This window comes from Ricinus communis, chromosome 6 (genome assembly GCF_019578655.1).
Source record: "Ricinus communis isolate WT05 ecotype wild-type chromosome 6, ASM1957865v1, whole genome shotgun sequence".
Classification (NCBI taxonomy): Eukaryota; Viridiplantae; Streptophyta; class Magnoliopsida; order Malpighiales; family Euphorbiaceae; genus Ricinus; species Ricinus communis.
The window spans coordinates 23,670,085-23,689,115 of NC_063261.1; the positions used below are offsets into that span (position 1 = coordinate 23,670,085).

Genomic DNA, 19,031 nt, shown 5'->3' on the forward strand with positions numbered 1-19,031 from the left:
AGCCTTTGTCCAGTGGACAGAAGCTGTCCGCCGGTCCAACTGGAGGACAGATTCTGTCCGCTGGTCCAACTAATGAACAAAGCTCTCTCTCCACCTCGGCAAAAATCATCCAAAATCATTCTAAATGGGAAATCTTTTTTCACACTGCCCTAAAAAGAAATTTTGTAAAAGTTCACTCTAAAATAATAGTATTATATTTTTTAATATCCTAACTAGAGAAATACCCCTGGAAAAAGGTTTATACTTGGTGGTTAGCTTATTGCCACAGCATGGATGTTCTTAGTTGAACCTTTTTTTTTTTTTATCAGGGTTCAGAATGAAGCTTCGAGGACCAAGGCTCCTTGTTTTGGACTTAAGACTAACTTTCAGGGTATATAAGAAACCAAAAGTATTAACATTAGTTAATTGGGAAAGGAAGTTTACCTTTTTTTCTGTTTTGCCAGCAAGATTCAGTCCTTGTATTGAAAAAATTCTAGCAGAATATGTAATACAAGGATGCAACTTGAAGATACTAAGAAACTAGTAAACTGGATGAAATGGCCTTCTTATTCTTGGAAATGAAACAGAAATAGTGGAATGAACAAATTCTGGAATGCATGTAAAATTCTCCTGACAGGATTGCACAGATATCAAATAAAACTTCTGTTCTACTCAAAAGATCATGACAAGAGCCTCCTGTCTCCATTTTCAGACATGGATAGATGGCGGGTGCCGGTTTCCAATGGGATTGGGTCCTGATGGGGCCTTATGAATTAGTTCCTTGACATGTGTTCCAGCTTTCTTCCATCCCAAAAGAAAATAAAATATAAAAATCAGCAACTTCCAACATTAACGGGAATCAGCAACTTCATCAAGTAAACTAGTACAAATAAATGTCAGGATTCAGATTCTGACACAAAGAAGAGATTATGTCACTCACCCTGGAAAACACATATTTTGTTGGGAAGCTTTTCCCCAATTGTGCGTTTCCGAGCTTGGAATCAACTACAGGAAGCGTGGAAAAACTGTGAGTTCAATGAGTTATATGTCAAACACAAATAGCAGAAGTACAGTAGCTTGCCTGAATCTGCATGTTGAACCATTGTTGCAAGATAGCAATGACATCGAGAAGCTATGAATAGTGCAACGAGGAAATAAGCTATAATGTGCTTTCTCTTCATTTCAGGCATGAGCTTGTGCAAAGGTGCATGTGAGCAAACAGAGAACATTTATAACTAATCCTATTTGAAAAATTAATTATTGCTCAGTTTGAATGAATGAATCCTATTGCTGGGAATCCAATGCCTTTTGCAGATTTGACCTGGTGAGGCTAGGAATATCGATTTCTTGTCATTATAGGTTGACTTTTTTTCCCCCTGTTATAAGTAACTCTATAATAAAGCCCTCAATTCTTTTGTTCTCCCAGTGCCCAACCAAAAGTTTCTTGCAATAGCTGTGCTAGACTGATATATTGGGATTTGCCTTCAGAAATCGTACATTACAGTGTAAAAAAAGACATTTTTGATGCACGGGGATTTCCGATTACTAAATGTCCGAACAAGGTACATTAGAAGTTGCAATCTATAGAAAGTGTCCGACTCTTTAAAAAGCTAATTTAGTGTTTTGCGTCAGATAAGTTTCGAATACTGAAAAAAAAAAAAAAAATCACATTTTCTCTATGAATATTATTGATTTGCAACATTAATAATGCCAATAGTATTAAAATCCCATTTCCATTAGTGCATGATACAATGTAAATAGGCTAATATAGTGATTAGAAAATGCAGTGTTCTTTAAATCGTTTATCATCAAGGGAAAAAAGAAGTCATACCAGTGGGACACCACTTATAAGAGGGGAAGACCTTATCAGGGTAATGATTCTGTATGCCTTATTGGCCCCCTAAAGAGACAATCTTATAATGATACAATTACCACTGTTGATAAAGATTTGTTTGTCTTTATTTTTCTAGGTTTATTAGGTGATTGTTACATTATAATAAAGTTGTCGAATTGATTAATTAAAAGTAGTTTGGCTATACTTTGGATTCCTGTTATGCTTGTGTTTTAGATTGCTATAAGATTTGGATTCTTCTTTATTCATTTACTCCCTGTCGAGTGAGTTCATGAATTTCAATTTTAATTATTTTCTAAATAATTTATGTTGGTACTATATAATATACATATTAATTTCTAATGTTTTTAATTATAATACATTCCATTCTAAATGACAAATATCAGCCTAATCAGTGAAGACTGGCAAAAACTATTTTTGTTTCACTTTGTATCAAGGACATATGGTGGCTAACACTAGTGTTTATCCTAATAAACCTTTGAAAAAAGGATCACTTCAGCCTCGAAGCAAATATTTTTACTTTTATAGGGGAATATTGATACAAAATTACCCATAAATTTTAATTTTTTTAATTTTTTTAATCGTTCAATTTTAATGGTATTTCAATCCAGTGATTTTATAAATAAAAAATTGACATATAATAAAAATAATTAAAAGAAAATATAATATAACAGTTTTTATTAATAAAGTGATTAAATGTTAAAATTCAATAATTAAAAAAAATTAAAATTTCGTGACTAAAATATATAAAGTAAACATACGTTTCATTAAATATAATATATATTTTAACATAAATAAGCAATGGAAATTTCTAAAATATATAAAAATAATAATTTAATCGATTCCTGTGACGAGCAAATGCGACCCCAAAGAAACACCAGAATACCACCACCGGCAGTGGCGGAGCTAGAGTGAGTGGATCTAAGGTAGCCATTGCCCTTAAATGGGATAAATTTTAAAGATAGGGCAATATATGTTTATATTTATTTTAAAATTTGATTTTGTTATGAAGTTTTTGCCCCAACTTAAACTTAAACCCGACCCGCCACTCACCACAAGGCCATACTGCTCTAGAACCTTGCTTCTTCTTTTTTTTTTTTCCGACACTTAAAACCTTACATATTGTCTTGCAGCTTCTTTTTGTATCCTAATAAGAGCTTATTTTGATTTGACAAAGTACAATTGAAGAACACAACTGACTCTTCTCTCTTTATATATATCTCACCGCCTCAAAGTCGACCTTTAAAGATTGTAATTTGCACATGATTTTCAGCTTATTCACACAGGTATACGCATGGGTCTCTCTCTGTTTATTATCTTTTCCATTTTCTTTATTTTCATTTATACTTTTTTTTTCTGCAATACCCAATGGTTTCTTTCGTTCATTCAATGCCTTCATCTATAGATTTTAAGCTTATTTTCAGGTAGGCTCTCTCTTGGTTCATTCAAAAAGACTTCTGTTATGTATTTCTTTGACTTTTTTTCTTTTTCTAAATCATGTTAGTTTTTTATTTTCTTTAATTAATAGAATTATATTATATTTCAAAAAAAATTAGTTAAAATATTGATGAACACTGCTTATTTATGTCCAAAAAACAAATAGTTTAGGAGTAAACATTCTGCACGCCTATCTTTATAACTTTTCTGAAAAGCCAACAACATGCGGGCATTTGGTCTAGTGGCATGATTCTCGCTTAGGGTGCGAGAGGTCCCGAGTTCAATTCTCGGAATGCCCCAATTAATTTATTTTCAGACTTGAATTTATATTACCATTTTGAGCCTTTCTATACCAACAACTCGTATGCAAGCCACTCCTATTTATAAAAGCCCATCCAAAGCCGAAAAGGAAATTGAGGGTGCAAATGGACGTTATTTTATAAGATAAAATAAGATATTACTTCTCGAATTTCACAATGTCTAAATCATGCAACTACGCCATTTGACATTTGCACCGCCGTTTCGAGACTTCCTAAGAAAACACTCGCAACACCAATTCATTAGCAAGAATTCTTTTGGTACGAGGTAGTTTAATAAGCTTAAATTGAAAAAAATGTTTAAAATATTTTAGCTAATGTATGGATACGGTTACCGTTACCGGTAGCATTCAAATAATGTCTTTTGATTTTACCTGCTTTAGCCTGTGCTTTATAAATTGCTTCGGCATAAAATAAGAAACGGTCTCTCTAATGCATAAATGGTTGAGAGTTCATATTCTTATCATCTTTGATAAAATCAAGTACCCCGTTTAGAATTTAACAATATTCTTTTTAGTATGAATTCATCATATTATTATCATCCAATCCAATTGAGTAAAATTTTAATAGATATATACAAATTAAATATAAGTTATTTATCGTTGTCGCCGCGTCTATCTCTTTTATGAAAAGATACATGCAAACTTAATTTGATCACAAACATACAATTCCTAAGAACCCAACATCAATGGTTCAATTGGTTGGTGGCATTTCTTCGATGGATGAAATAAAGATGGAGGAGCAGTCTGGTGCATGGCAGAGAACATTGAGAGTCATGATTTAGAACATATCCTTTTAATATGGTACCCATGTGAGATGAGCAAAGCCCATATATAATGAGGAATAAAGTGATTTTCTTTTCTACCTTTGAAATCAATACTCTATAAGAAGAAAGGATGATGATAACAATCATGTCAAATCTTCAAACAAAAATAAATTAATAATAAAGTTGGTGCTCATATGAAATACAGGAGCATAGTTAGCCACTTTCTGCGGTAGATATCCAAATTCCGGTTGAAAGGACATTTGATATTTTCTATTAAGGCATACTCACCAATACCACCATTTTTTTTCTTTTTATCAAACTTTATGGTTATTTTTGTACTTTTCTTTAATAGTTAGCTTAGTGAAGTTTAAATTTTAGTTTATATTTCTAATATGATTAAATTTTATTATCGAATTAAGCATTTTTTAAAATTACATGTATATTTTGTTAGTCGATAACTAAATATAAGTTAGTTGAAGTTTAATTATTGAAAAATAAAATTATAAATACTCTTATTAACCTTTGAAAGAATAAATGGGAAAGTGAAAAGGGTGTATGTTATTAAGGAGTAAGTAAATTTCTAGAGGAAGAAGTAGGAAGCATATAAGGTAGAGATATTGTGCCCACTTAATTCATTGGATCAAAGATATAATGTTTGCTCAAACAATAGTTATTATTATTATAAAATATTCATCTATGGAAATATATTCCTTTTCTTTTATATATAGCCGTCGTACATGGACAATTATTGTGGGAATATTAATGGTAGACCTTACCACCATACGTTTTTTTTTTTTTTGTATATTTTTCTTCACCTTTATTGTATGCCAAGCTTGCTTTATTTCTTAATACACTATTTTGATGATCTCTTAATTATTGATTGTCACTAATTAAAAAAATAAGTATAAAAAGATGATCATATGTTTTATCATTTTGCATGTAATTTATATCGGATAAAGAGGTATTTGGTTACAAATTGTAATAAAAAAATCACTGTTAAATTTTTTTGATTTATAACGATTCAACCAATTTCACTCTGATTAACTATCATTATCTTATTATTTATTTTTAAAAACATGATAAGTTTGGAGCTTATTAACTCATGACTCTATTATTTAAATGTTGAATCGTGGTTTAAGAAGTTATTGATCTGAAGATATCGGTTTAACGGTCAAACAATGGCGTTTTGAGCTGTTAAGGTCTAACTCATATTATTAAATATAATAATGATGGTTGATCAGAGCGAAAATAATTAAATTCTTACTAATCTACGATTTATAATAGTGAACTACTTTTTTTGTCACAATTTTTAACTACATATTTTTTGTATAAAAAATACCACATATTAAAAATTGTCAAATAATAAAATCACATTGTATTTTATTGTACTTATCCTTTAATTAAATCGCATAGTGAAAAAAAAAAATTCACATTCGTTACAGAAATAAGAACTCACCCAATATAAAGGAAGAAACTTAAATTTACCACTTTTCTTTCATTGATAAATCACCTGGCTAGATGGATGAACACTTAACACAATGATCCTTAAAGATACTATATATAGAGAGAGGTGGATTTTCTGAATCCATTCCAATACTTAAATCAGAAATTTAGAGAACGAATAAAAAAATGTAAGATACCAATGATGGAGGCAAAGCCCCCTTATACAGCAACTTGGCTGGTCCATTTCCGCATAAAAATAAGATTTTTCCCCTTCCTTGCAGGATGTGAATCTCTTAACTAAACTCTACTTCATATCATGTTTACATTTATCCTGTATTTTTTGGATTTTTACAGGTTCTTATTCAAGTATGACAAGGACTAGAAGAGCTGCCACTCAAGCATATTGTTCGGACTGCCTCTTCAACTTAAAAATTCCTATCCAAATGTAGTTTGGATGATCAACTGTCATTAATCCGAATTGCTCGGATTTTCTCGCCCTATTCAAATTAGTATATCAACTTACGAATTTTATATATAGTTATCAAAAACCAAATACTTTTATTACTCGCATGTAATAATTCATAGTAATTTCCTTTGCTTACGCATAATACAAAGTTTATTATAATCTCAATTTTGTTAAAACCAAATCATTTGATTGTACTAGAGAATTTAAAGAAAAATGACAACCATGGAGTTTAGCCAACCTAAGAACTACACTAGCCATTACCAAATATAATAAACTGATCAGTCCAAATTATGTTAGATATTTAAGGGTATTTTAAAGTTTTAATGATATATTTCTATATATAATATGGTGAAACTATATGCTTTTACCTCACTTAAACTTAATTGTCTATTTTCAGAAATATTAGTAAAAATAGAAAAATATGGAGCTAAAAGAAGCTTAATGGGACATGTTCGTATCAAGGCCCAAGATTAAGACGCATGGACTGCTAATTACAAGGCCCAAGATTAATTTTAGTCATTTTATATAATTATTAGGATTTATATTAAGAGTTATTTATGTGATAGTATTTGGTGGAGATTAAGATACTTTAAATCTTATCTATTAGATAGACTAATATTAGTATACTTATCTCTAGAGAGATTTATTTAGAGGATGATTCTTCTCTATATATATCTCTACAAAAACCTAAAAAAAAGAAAAAAGGAAAAAAGAAGAAGGAAGAAGGAAGGAAGAAAGAAAAAAGAGAATTTTCTCCAACCTGCTCTCTACATCTGCCATCATTATTTTTTCCATAATTCTTTACAGTTCTTCATAAACATTTAGTTTTAGTTTTCATTACTCTTTTTAGGATCTAAGTAGCTTTTCAAGAAGTGGAGACTGAAAACTAATATTCTTTCTACTTGAAGAAATTCTGGATCTAAAGAAAGCTTTTTACTTTTTTATGTCTTTCTATTTAATACTATGATCATTGGGTTAAATATGTTAGGCTAGTTTTCATAAGTGTTTAGTTTATTCTTTTTACTTTTGTATGAACTTTGTTATTTATTTATTTAATGAATGATTTCTTTACCTTTATATCTTTATTAGTTTTAGTTATTATTGTTGGTTAACCATCATATTAATTTAACAATAGTAATTGTTATGAAAATCTTTAGGTTTAAAAATATTAGAAATATTATCTTTAGTTTAATCTATGTTGGTATAAGAAACCTAAGTTGCATTATTGGCTTGAGTGACTTAGGAAAAAAAACACATTACCATCTCATTCATTAAATATAGTCTTAAAATAAGATAAGGAGATTACTAAGTAAATGGCTAGACTAAATACTGTTTTTAGCATATAGTTTTAGATCATAAGCATTTGCATTTGTATTGCATATTTATTTATTGTTTAAGTTACTTTACTTTATGAATATTTTCCTTTCAACATACTGATTTAGAATGTTTAAATTTACTTTTATTGTTTTGTGTTGATAATTAGTTTTATAGTAAGTGGCATCATAGTTCCTTGAGAGAGATCGACCTCGTGGTGAATTTACTATTATTATAGAAACAATTAGTGTATTTGCGAGTAATGAAAAAGATACGGCATAAACCTAAAAGGCTAATCCAAATTTCATCGAAATCAAGTGAAGCAATAATTATTTTGTTGTGAGCATTTGAAATGTGATCTCATAATTGTTTTCAAGTACAACATTTTGACTAAAAAATAGGAATCTGCCGAGTCAGCCACTCACAATAAAAGCAAAATGTTATACTGATGCTGGCCAGAAAGCAAAGCAACGAGCTCTATAATTATGGCGCAATGGGGGCGGAAATTGACTTAAAAGGCATTTTCACAGTTTTTGTCCGACCCATTTTTAATAATTTTTAGACTTAACTTAGTGAAATTACTCGTATTTCTACCTATTATTATTTTAATTATAAATATTTTTAATTTAAAAGTTTCAATCTAACTTTTTAGTCAAAAATATTTAAAAATTATATTATTATTTTATTAAAAATATAACATATCAATTAAAATATTAATATAATTTACTCAAATAAAAAAATAAATTTTCAAAACACAAAACTTACAAATTAATATGACACTTATATGATAATAAAAGTACAAATATCAGGATTTTTTTTTTTATTTGTTAAAACTTATAGGCATTTTTTGGATTGAGGTTTTAACAGTCATAGATTTATTAAATTTATTAAAATAATAACTTGTTTATTATATACATATAATTAATAAAATATAAAGACAAATTGAAAATTAAATAATTGGATAGAATTCCTTATACATTAAAATGAGGAATTTGAAAAAGGTGGGTTTTGTAGAGTTCATTATTTTTAATGGATTTTCATAAATAATGAATTTAAAAAAATTCATTAGATTTTGTCCATTTTTTCATATTTAAATGAAGGATTCTATCAAAGTTGTACAAAATCTAACATCCAAATCCCTCAAACCAAACTTTGATGCGACGTTTGTTACTTTTTTAGTCAAATTCTTTTATATAAGCTTTAAGCTGGCATCTTGACTAGATTTTGACAAATTCTATTAAGTATATTATTTTCAAATATTTAGATTTTTTTTTTACTCTATTTTAACTATGGTTAAATTGGAATTATATTAAATTTTTCTATATATATATAAAATATAGATTAATTATTAAAGAAATTTTAAAATGATATATTTTTTTAATATACTTTTCGTTGTATTCATTATTTAAAATTAATAACAGAGTTTTGATATTATCGTTCTTGTAAAGTTTTCAATATTACTTACCAATAAATTTTCTAAATTTTTATTAGTATCATATTTTACTTAAAAAAACCGTAAGTAATCTAAATTTTCATATTCATTTTAGAATTTTTTTAATATCATATGACTATATGACATCATATAAACTTTTAAAGATAGTATTATTAAATATTAAATTACTTAGTTACATATAATATATAATTATCGATCAATTCAATACATTATTTTTATTTATTAAATTTTTTATTTATTTTTAAAATTTAATCAGTAATATATATAATTATAAAATTTATTTATATATTTTGATTATATAAATAATTAAAAATTATATATAAATCTATAGATAATTAAATTAGTAAAAAAAATAAAGTTGATAAATTATTTAAAATAATATTGCTTAATTATCTATAATTAAAAAATAAATTTTCTAATAATAGAGTACTGTGATGATAATCCTTCATTTTAACCAAAACTTTTTTTTCTTTTCCTAGTTGAATTGGTTTGGTTTCTAAGTTTGGTACTTATAGTGTCTTTTCTAAGTGTTGTTTAATTAAATCATATACAAATACTTTTTTTTAAAATAAGAAATTCAACTTTGGCTCCATATATGCACATGAACCCCTGATTTTGAGAGAGAGAAAAGGAAAAGAACATAAGAAAGTCCCAAACAGAACTTAAAATTCCCTTTGGCATTCTCTTTCTCTATAAATACCAAAACAAATTTGTTTTCTATTATATTATACAATAAAGTCTAATACAACACAGTCTCTTCTAATAAGCTTTCCCTCCCTTCTCTTGCGGTCTCTCTCTTTGTATAATCAGTAGCTAAAGCTAATCAATTAATGGCCTCTTCTCAAGCCAGTCTCCTCCTACAAAAGCAGCTCAGAGGTCAACAAAACCCACGAAATTTCTGTTTTCTTGTTTTTTGGCTTCTTTTTTCAATTGGGTTTTTGCTTCTTTTACCAAAGTTTTGATCTTTATTCATTAAAGGATTGTTTTTTAAATGATTCTTGCAGATCTCTGTAAAAACCCAGTTGATGGATTCTCTGCTGGTTTGGTCGATGAGAACAATGTGTTTGAATGGAGTGTTTCAATTATGGGACCCCCTGATACCTTATAGTAAGCACTCTTAAGTTGTTCTTATTTCTTTTTAATTCTTTATATGAATTTAAAGATTTGATCTTTTCTCAATTTTGTAACTGTTGTTTGTTAGATTCTCTGATTTTGATGCTGGTTTCTAGTCTCTTTCGGATGTATGTGAGTTTGTGCTTTGTTGTTTTTTGTTTTATTATTGAATTTTAATGTGGCTGATTGATTTTCTTTCAAGGTTTATGGGGTTTTATTTTTATGTGATTAGATTCAAGTTACGGTGGTTTTGGGGGTAACTATTGTTAAAAGTTTCAATCTTTTCGTTAAGATTCTTTCTGATGATCATTGATAACGTAAGGCTGACGGAACCGCACTTGTCTGTTTACGAGAATGTATAGAACACATCCGAGCTTCAAGAGATGTAGTCCAGCATGTTATATATGGATAACTACATTCAGATCTTGATGGTCTCCAAATTGGTTGCCTAATATGTTTATTATGAAGGGTGAGGTCACATTGTTTACTGACAATCAACTCCCTTGTTGCAGCGAAGGGGGGTTCTTTAATGCCATCATGACCTTCCCGCAGAACTATCCCAACAGTCCTCCTACTGTGAGGTTCACTTCAGAGTTATGGCATCCTAATGGTGAGCACTTTGGCTTTTAACAGTTCCTATTCAAATTGCATTTATATTTGTAGTATGTGCTTCTGCATCCATGCATTACTTGTAAGAGTTTGTATTTGAGATTGGAAAATTTCTAAAGGCTGCCATCTTTGAACAGTTTATGCAGATGGAAAGGTTTGTATATCAATTCTCCATCCACCTGGTGACGACCCAAATGGTTATGAGCTGGCAACTGAGCGTTGGAGCCCGGTCCATACTGTATGTGTGCTATTATCTTTGTTATTTCCTGTATATATCATGTTTATTTTTCTATTGCGATAAATCCCTTGTCATTTTTTTCGCTCTGCTTCTGTTTTTGCCTATTAACTACAGGGTTAAATATTTATACATGAGTGTTTGTGCTCTTTGTTTGTACATGTTTGTGCTCACTGTGAATGTGAAAAAGCCACATGGTAAATATGGTGTTTTGCTCTCATGGTATATGTGAAACATGTTATTTTCCACTCCGATGCAACATCTAACCATTGGTAAGCTGGAACTATTTTGAGAAGCCGTCTTGTTTTGAATCATTGCTTCACTGTGAGGATGTGTGCCAGAAGAGATGCATATGGTAACTCTTTGCATTTGCACATATTTTAATCAACTTTCTGGCATGAACATCTGATGGCTGTTCTGATTGGCAGTGCATCTTGATGATGGGCAACTGTAAGGACAGACACTTGAAATGGCTGCAGGACTTAACTGCACCAGCTGTAAGGGTTTGATTGTAACCCAGATTGAGATGCTTTTTTCTGAGCCCTAGCACAATAGTTTACAAGAGACTGCTTGGGTTGGGGATGCTTACTATCATATAGCTCTTGGATGTGTGGAAAACTAAAGCAGCCAATATGTGAAGGAAGTCAAAAATTGCAGTCCCATGTTGATATGGTAAATGAAAGTGAATTTTATAACTCAGTGACCTTTATTTCCTTAGCTGAAGGGAGAAGCCAATGAAAGTGAGGATATCAGAAAAGAACTTTTAGAAACAGCATGGGGAGGATAGTCAGAATGTTGTAATACATGTGGTAATTGTTGATTTTAAGAACACTGTTGACAACATGAACCTTTTCAGGTGCAAAAATAAATAATTTGATGGTGTATATTTTCCTGAAAAGTGCATTCAACATCACAACCAAAGGATGGCTACAAAAAAGATTCTCAAGTAGTAGTGAAATGAAGGAACTATTGGAAAACTCAAATGACTGGCAGAAGAAATATGCTTTTGTCATGTTTGCATGCGAGAGGAATTTAGAGAAGGATTGCAATTTTCATAATCATGCATTAGACATATATTGAGTGTATTGTTTTATTTTGTTGATGCATGTGTTTGACCTGAATACAACTCCTTACTGGACAAAGCTTCTCATTTTTATTTTTCTTGTCTGAATCATCAGACATGTTTTATTTAAATATTTGGATAATTCTATTTTTGCCTTTTTCTGTGTAATTTATTTTGACTTGTTGCTATGCACTCTCTTGTTACTGATAATATTTAACTTTACGATTGCATTTTGCAGGTTGAAAGCATTGTTTTGAGCATCATATCAATGCTTTCTAGTCCTAACGATGAGTCTCCTGCCAATGTTGACGCTGCGGTATGTCTAGTATATCATTTATTTTGGTTAAATATCCTACTTCCCAATTCTTTTGGGGCTTGCTCTTTTTCTAGGAAGTGACGGGTCAATTTGAAACTCTATGACTTCAGAAGATGTCTTTAATTCTTTAAATACTTTAGGATCTAACTGGATTATTGACAATATGGAGTACATAGATCTTAAGCTTATAATTTAGGTTACAACACTATTTAGATTCAACTGAATGGTATTGGATCTTTTAGTAGTAAAATGAACATTGGTACAGTATTATTGTTGTTGTCTCCTGCCATTGCTAACCAACTGCTGCTGAACCTCCAATGTTTTTGAATCACGGTCCACCATTGGTCTGACCATCATCCCGGCCAATGAACGAGCACTATCATTGTTGCGACTGGCTAACTTCTACGACTGCCACTACCATTTAACCATCACCATTAATATTTCACCACCAACAGGGTGAACCATCATTGCACTGCCTTGGCAACAACACCTAAATGAGTTGATAACTTGCAAATTCTAGAGGGACATACTTTTGAAGAATTCTCAGAATAGGGTTGCATTTTGTTCATGTTCCAATCAATTTCTTATCTTTGCCATGTTACAGTAGCTTTTTCTGCATCTTTTTTATGTCCCATCGCGTTGCATGTTTGCACGTATCAGTGTTGTTTATTTTACAAAAGAACAATTAATCTCTTACATTCTTCTGCCCAATTTTAACATCTTCTGGATTGTATGTCTATAGAAACAATGGAGAGACAGTAAGGAGGAGTTCAGGAAGAGAGTGGGTCGATGTGTGAGAAAATCACAAGAAATGTTGTGATCCAACATAATACACTTGCTGCATGCTACTGAAATCTTTAATCAAGAGAAGGGAATGGAGGACATCAAAACATATAGTGAACCTTGTAACATTCTATATAATTTTCGTTATTTATCCTTTTTGTGCATCTTTTGAGTGATAATTATTAGTATGAACTTGAATTGCTTTCTCCAAATCTCAGAAGTTTTATTTTCTTTAAATGAATTGCAATAATAGTATTCTTCTTCAGTTCATCTTTTCTTAACTAAAGACACACACTCCCTCTCTCTCTCTCTCTCTCTCTCTCTCTCTCTCTCTCTCTCTATATATATATATATATATATATATATATATATATATATATATATATATATATATACCTCGCGCCCATGAATATCAATTATTTGATTCGTTTTACTTAAAAAATAAAATAATTTATATTTCTAAATTTAACTTCATAAATTTTTTTAGTGTTAAAATAATCACAAAATTGTTTTCTATAGTAAATTCATTTTATACTAATTATTTGTATAACTATCAATAAATAAATTTAATATATTGTTAAAAAAATCAAGATTGATATATGCTGTAAAAGTAAATTAATGTAATTAAATAATTATATAATTTATAATAATTATATTTAGCCAATACTTTTAGTATGATCTTTTTTCTTATTTCAAAAAATTATAGAAGTAAATTTCTTAATTCTAATATTATATGTAGGCTAAGATATTTAAAAATATATTTAAACCATTACCCAGTTTAGAATAAGTAAAGTACAAAAATTATTCAAATTATTATAAGAATTTTGTAAATTTTTTATATTTAAATCATTGTCAATTATTTTTAAATTATTGTTACATTTTAATGATGAGTTAATTATTTATTATTTTAAATAATATGTATTATCCAAGTACTATTGAATAAATAAATTTTAATTGTAATTTTATTTTAAATTTAAATATTTTTATTATTTATCATTATAAAATTAATTAGATAAATAAATAATTTTTTATTCAAGTGCGATACACATAAATATTAATAATTTAACTTATTAATGCTCTCTTGTATTAGCCTAATTCTAATATAGGTGTTATATTTTCTTTATTAAGATCCAACTAAAGATAATAAATATATTTTATAATTTTTTTGTTATAACTTAAATTCTATTTTAAAGGACTTATATGTTCCTTTTTTTAAGAATATATTTCATTAGTAAATTTAATAGAATTATATAAGATTTAACTAAAATATTACTAATTATATAAATATATATAATTTAGTAAGTGAAATTTATTATTCATTATTATTGATAAAATAAAATGTAATTATTGTTAAAATTTAAAATCTTATAAAAGTTTGATATAGTCCTTAGACTATAATTTTGATCTACATTTCACTTTTTTTTAAATAAATTGACATATTTATTTTATTTATAAATCTGTTTATTGAGTTAAAAGCTTATCAAATTTAGAATTATAAACACTTTTAATATTAAAAAGTGAAAATTTCCTTCAAATTATAATCCATTTATTTAGATTTTAGATTATTTTTACAAATAAAAGAATCTATTCATTATTAATAAAAATAAATTTTCTTAATTTAATAACAAATAAACCTGTCATAATTTTTAAATTACTGTCAATTCTTTTATGATTTATGATCATGAAAATTGATTGTTTTATATCTACAACAAACAATCCTTTTATTTAACATCATAATGAAGAGTCTCGTTATAAATATTTGACCAGTAATATATTATAAATTTACTCAACATTTGTTATTTATACTTTTTATTAGAGTCAGCAAACTTTTAAATAGATTAGATATTTATGATAAATTTTATAAATTTCTAAATATGTTCATACCTAATATATAACTTTTTTTATTAATTTATATATGGAATTATATTATAGAATTATCTAATTTAATATTAAAACGGATTGGATATTTAATTAATAAAAAGTAAAAAAGAAAAAAAAAAGAAAAAGAAATAAGTCAGCAAGTGTTGTTAAGTCGTCCAATTAGTGAACCGGTGCTTACGGAGCTGAAAGAACCCGTCTTCCCCAATTTGGAGCTTTTGTTCTAGGGTTAGACATGCTCCATACGAACCTAAATATATTAAGATTTTCAGATGATTTCAACTAACTCAAAATTACATCCTTTCACGGATTCAGGATTACAGACCAATCATCAAAATTCCAGACCCTGTAAACTGCCAAAATCTCTCCCCTTTTTGTGTAAACTTCAAATTGCTTCTATGTTACACCATGAACCCAAGAGCATTTGTAATACGCAATTGGGAGCCATCTGACCTCAATACTCATCTACATCTCTGAAGTGTTTTATTTTTTACTTTTTTTATTAATAAAATATTCAATCAGCAAAAACCACAACAAAAGGTTACCGGATTATATTAAAAAAAAAAAATCAAACTTGGTGCTTTTTAAGAAAAAATTATAAGTATTGATTTATAATTGTTAAAACCTCCAAAATTGGAAAATTTATAAGTAATTAGCCCCTCATTTTTAAGCTTATTATTAATTCCCGTAAAAAACTAAAGGATTTTCGTGGTTAATTTCAGCCTCCCAGAGGTACTCTCATGAAGCTTAATAGAGTCAAAATCAAAGCTCATACATCATAGCATACAAGAAATCGTTAAAACATGAACACATACAAATATATATATATATATATATATATATATATATATATATATATATATATATATATATATATATGTGCTCTTGAGTATTTGATTATTTAATTGAAAACTAAGATGGATACAATAGTAATTTAACATTTGTGAGTATGATTAGAGATGTAATTAAGCTGAGCTGATCTCTTATCAGCTTGGGTTGGTACATTTATTATTCAACCTTCGTTTTATATTACAAAACTTAATTTAAATGAGCTTAATCAAGTTTATATATTATAAATTAAATTTTTTAAATAAAAATTCAATATATTAATTGATATTTGTGATTTTATTTTAATAACTAAATTTAAATGAATGTTTTTATATTTATAATAAGTAAAAATAAAAAAATTACAAGTAAGAATATTAAAATATTAGCATTATATTTTACGAGCCGATTTAGGAGCTAATCAATCAAAATAGCTTGGCTAATTAAAATAAGAAGAATCGAAACCAAATTTCAAACAGCTGAGGAGAAGTGTGATTGATTGATTCATTTATGAGAAACATGTCTCAATCAATCATGGCCACAATTAGGTCAAATTTACTTAATCTTGTGTTAGGAAAGTCCTACCATCCCAGCTGGAGTATGATTTTGCGTATTTTTTTTGTTGAATGACTACTGCCTTACAAAAACATGATTGACAACAGGTGAAAATTTGCACCAAATCATCTGCTATGGAAAATCAACTCCAACTCACAATCCCCACCCCAAAGATCAGTGCATTATCCTCCTTGAGTCACAGGGACATTTTATAATCAATTTTGATGCGGCTAGACAGTAACGGATTGCTAGAGGGCAGTTCTGGTCGTACCTTACCCAGCCTTTCCTCTCCTTTTAACATTTTTCTTGATATTAATATTTCTAAAAGATAATATAGAACGCACTGAACAGAATTTTTTAAATGATAAAATATTTTTTAAAAAATTTTAACACAGCTGAATATTATAATTGAAACTCGAGATTTTAGCTCATGATATATTATTTTTTTCATGTAAAAAGGATGAAGATACCTTGATGGCTGTCTAAATTTGCTGGCAAGGAAACACCCATCAGTCATGACAATCTATGCGGACATTTTCGACATGGTCGTTTCTGCCTACGACTATGTCTCTTTCTTTCTTTCTTTCTTTTTATGTTTCTCGTGTAAATCATTAACGTTTTTTTAGCTCGTAACCTTGCAAATGCTGTATTTTCCCCTTAAATATTATAAAAACTCGGTTATAAAAAAAAAAAAAAAAAGTGACCCAAAATGAAAAGAAACAGAAAAATAAAGTGGGGCGCCGGGCCCCTTATATAGTAAACGTTTTTCTATAGCAAAGGGAAAACTCGTGAAAAAGACAGCTTTTGAAAAAAAAAAAAACAATAGTAATCTGTAAGGAGACAAGAAGCCACTAAAAGAACATATGCCCATTACTAACCCCAGTCACAACCCCATACTGCGTGACTTAACCTCAACTCCTTTCCCACTAAATAGATTTGCTGTCTTCTTTTTTTCTCTAAAGGAAAAGATCAACAAAAGCAAGAAAAAGAAGAAGAAAAGAAACCCCTAATTTTTATTTAATAATAAAAAATAATTGTAAGTACTCTTTAAGAGTTCTTCCATTACGCATTTTTTATTTTTTTTTCTTTGAAAAAAAGTACACTTTCGTTTCTTATATAGATTAACATTTATGAAAGCATAAGTAGAATGTAAAATGACTAAAAAAAGTAATTTGTTTAGCTGTAGACACTATTTCAGTTGCTCAAAATTATTTTATAAAGCAACTCAGTCCCTAATTTTTTTAGTTTCAAATAAAATATTCCGTAATATTGGTATTTTAACCAAATAAACTAATAGAGCATTAATAAAAAAAAAAAACAATTCGGAACAAAACATAAAATTATGTGACAAAAGTATATATTTTTAAAAAGATTAATACAAATGTAGAATAAAGTAAACCTCAAAAGAAACATTCCTGAATTATACCATAAATAAATTTCCATACTATTCATTTTTTATTAATTTTTTTTTTTAAATTATGCTACATTTTCAGTAATTTTGTTAAAGCATTTTAATTGTCTCATGCGATGCAACAAACCTCTATTAATTATACTTTAATGTTTGACACTTAAAATTCATAAAAAGTATATAAATTCTTTATAGGTAAAACAATTTCCCTTGGTAACTAAAAACATAGAAATTTAAATTCTATGGTTCCAATTTGTTTGGTTAAATGAGTTTAAAGTCTGAAAAGAGAGAAAATAAAATATATCTTTCCTTCTACTAATTTTTGGGCAGCTAAAGGAGGGGCTACTGAGTATAGGTTAGCCTTTTGGCTGGCAGAAAGATAGCTGTTAAAAGGTTTTCGGTGGAATGCTGAAGATGGGAGGAGACGTTAAAATCCATTCTGTGCAACTCTGTGAATGATTAAAAAAACAAAAAAAGAAGAAGAAATTAATGGGTTGATCTAATTCTTACCAACCATCAGATGGAACGATGCTGTTTTGCAAAAATCTATGCTCATCATGAGTGGAGGTTGAAACCATCAAACATATCCCTCCTTTTGTCCTCCTCCTGTCCTGACTGTCCAGGTTGCAAATTGAAGGGAAAGGGAAAGGATTGATCATTTTGGTAATGGGTTCTTGAAGTTCAAAAGATAGAACTCAGTTTGCTCTTCCAAAAAAATTCTATCCTTTTTGTTTGGAGGCTTTTTCACAATGGTATTGCTAGTAGAAAAGTTTATGGAACATATGAGTTGCAATTCTATTGATTTCCATATCCATCTTTAATGAGATTGGCTGAGGATATTAAATACCCACTTTTTTTTTATCAAGTTTTATATTTATTTTGGCTGGTTTGTGTATTATCCTTAACCATTCATTATTCCATTTTTCTTTTTTAAGAAAAAAAAAAAAAAACTATGTTTTGGATTTAATTTGTAAAGTTTATTTATTTTGTTTAAGCAATTTTTATTTTTAAAAAGAAATGCAGACACTTGATGGAGGCGCGTGAGGATAACATTAGGATAAAAAGTAAAGTAAAAGAAAGAAAAAGGAGAAGTATTATTATTATTTTCTTATTTTGAAATTAGAAACCACAAGTTATTTAAAAGAAAAAAGTAAAAATAAAAAAGAGAAAGAAAGACAAAAGTAAAGATGTCTCAAGTCTTCAAAACCCCACGGTTCCT

At 28.6% G+C, this 19,031-nt stretch overlaps 2 protein-coding genes, 1 long non-coding RNA gene and 1 other non-coding gene across 5 annotated transcripts; 2 read left to right on the forward strand and 2 right to left on the reverse strand.

Moving 5' to 3' along the window:
* Positions 1 to 528: 528 nt before the first annotated feature.
* On the reverse strand, positions 529 to 1,173 carry LOC112536340. Its single transcript, XM_025159008.2, has 3 exons — positions 1,061 to 1,173; positions 920 to 984; positions 529 to 780 (listed from the first exon to the last, which is right to left on the reverse strand). The coding sequence occupies exons 1-3, from the start codon at positions 1,167 to 1,169 to the stop codon at positions 688 to 690; spliced, it is 267 nt and encodes an 88-aa protein (XP_025014776.2). The 5' UTR covers positions 1,170 to 1,173; the 3' UTR covers positions 529 to 687.
* Positions 1,174 to 3,495: 2,322 nt separating this feature from the next.
* Positions 3,496 to 3,567, forward strand: TRNAP-AGG. Its single transcript has one exon. It is a non-coding gene; the product is annotated as a tRNA-Pro (tRNA).
* A 6,139-nt stretch (positions 3,568 to 9,706) lies between these two features.
* LOC8258696 (ubiquitin-conjugating enzyme E2 7) lies at positions 9,707 to 13,416 on the forward strand. Of its 2 annotated transcripts, XM_048375763.1 has the most exons (7): positions 9,707 to 9,903; positions 10,032 to 10,134; positions 10,653 to 10,750; positions 10,887 to 10,987; positions 11,413 to 11,481; positions 12,286 to 12,363; positions 13,106 to 13,416. In XM_048375763.1, the coding sequence occupies exons 1-7, from the start codon at positions 9,858 to 9,860 to the stop codon at positions 13,181 to 13,183; spliced, it is 573 nt and encodes a 190-aa protein (XP_048231720.1). In that variant the 5' UTR covers positions 9,707 to 9,857; the 3' UTR covers positions 13,184 to 13,416. The 2 variants fall into 2 exon arrangements, with proteins under 2 accessions (XP_048231720.1, XP_002528433.1); XM_002528387.3 differs by lacking the exon at positions 11,413 to 11,481 and having other exon boundaries at positions 9,731 to 9,903.
* LOC125370416 lies at positions 12,516 to 19,000 on the reverse strand. Its single transcript, XR_007216364.1, has 2 exons — positions 18,323 to 19,000; positions 12,516 to 12,835 (listed from the first exon to the last, which is right to left on the reverse strand). It is a non-coding gene; the product is annotated as an uncharacterized LOC125370416 (long non-coding RNA).
* Positions 19,001 to 19,031: the final 31 nt, after the last annotated feature.

Coding starts and splice junctions, on each gene's coding strand:
- LOC112536340 (XM_025159008.2), bottom strand. CDS start 1,169: ATGCCTGAAATGAAGAGAAAGCACATTATAGCTTATTTCCTCGTTGCA. Junction 985..1,060: donor GGTTCAACATGCAGATTCAG/GCAAGCTACTGT, acceptor CGCTTCCTGTAG/TTGATTCCAAGCTCGGAAAC. Junction 781..919: donor CAAAATATGTGTTTTCCAGG/GTGAGTGACATA, acceptor TTGGGATGGAAG/AAAGCTGGAACACATGTCAA.
- LOC8258696 (XM_048375763.1), top strand. CDS start 9,858: ATGGCCTCTTCTCAAGCCAGTCTCCTCCTACAAAAGCAGCTCAGAG. Junction 9,904..10,031: donor CCTACAAAAGCAGCTCAGAG/GTCAACAAAACC, acceptor TGATTCTTGCAG/ATCTCTGTAAAAACCCAGTT. Junction 11,482..12,285: donor AGGACTTAACTGCACCAGCT/GTAAGGGTTTGA, acceptor TGCATTTTGCAG/GTTGAAAGCATTGTTTTGAG.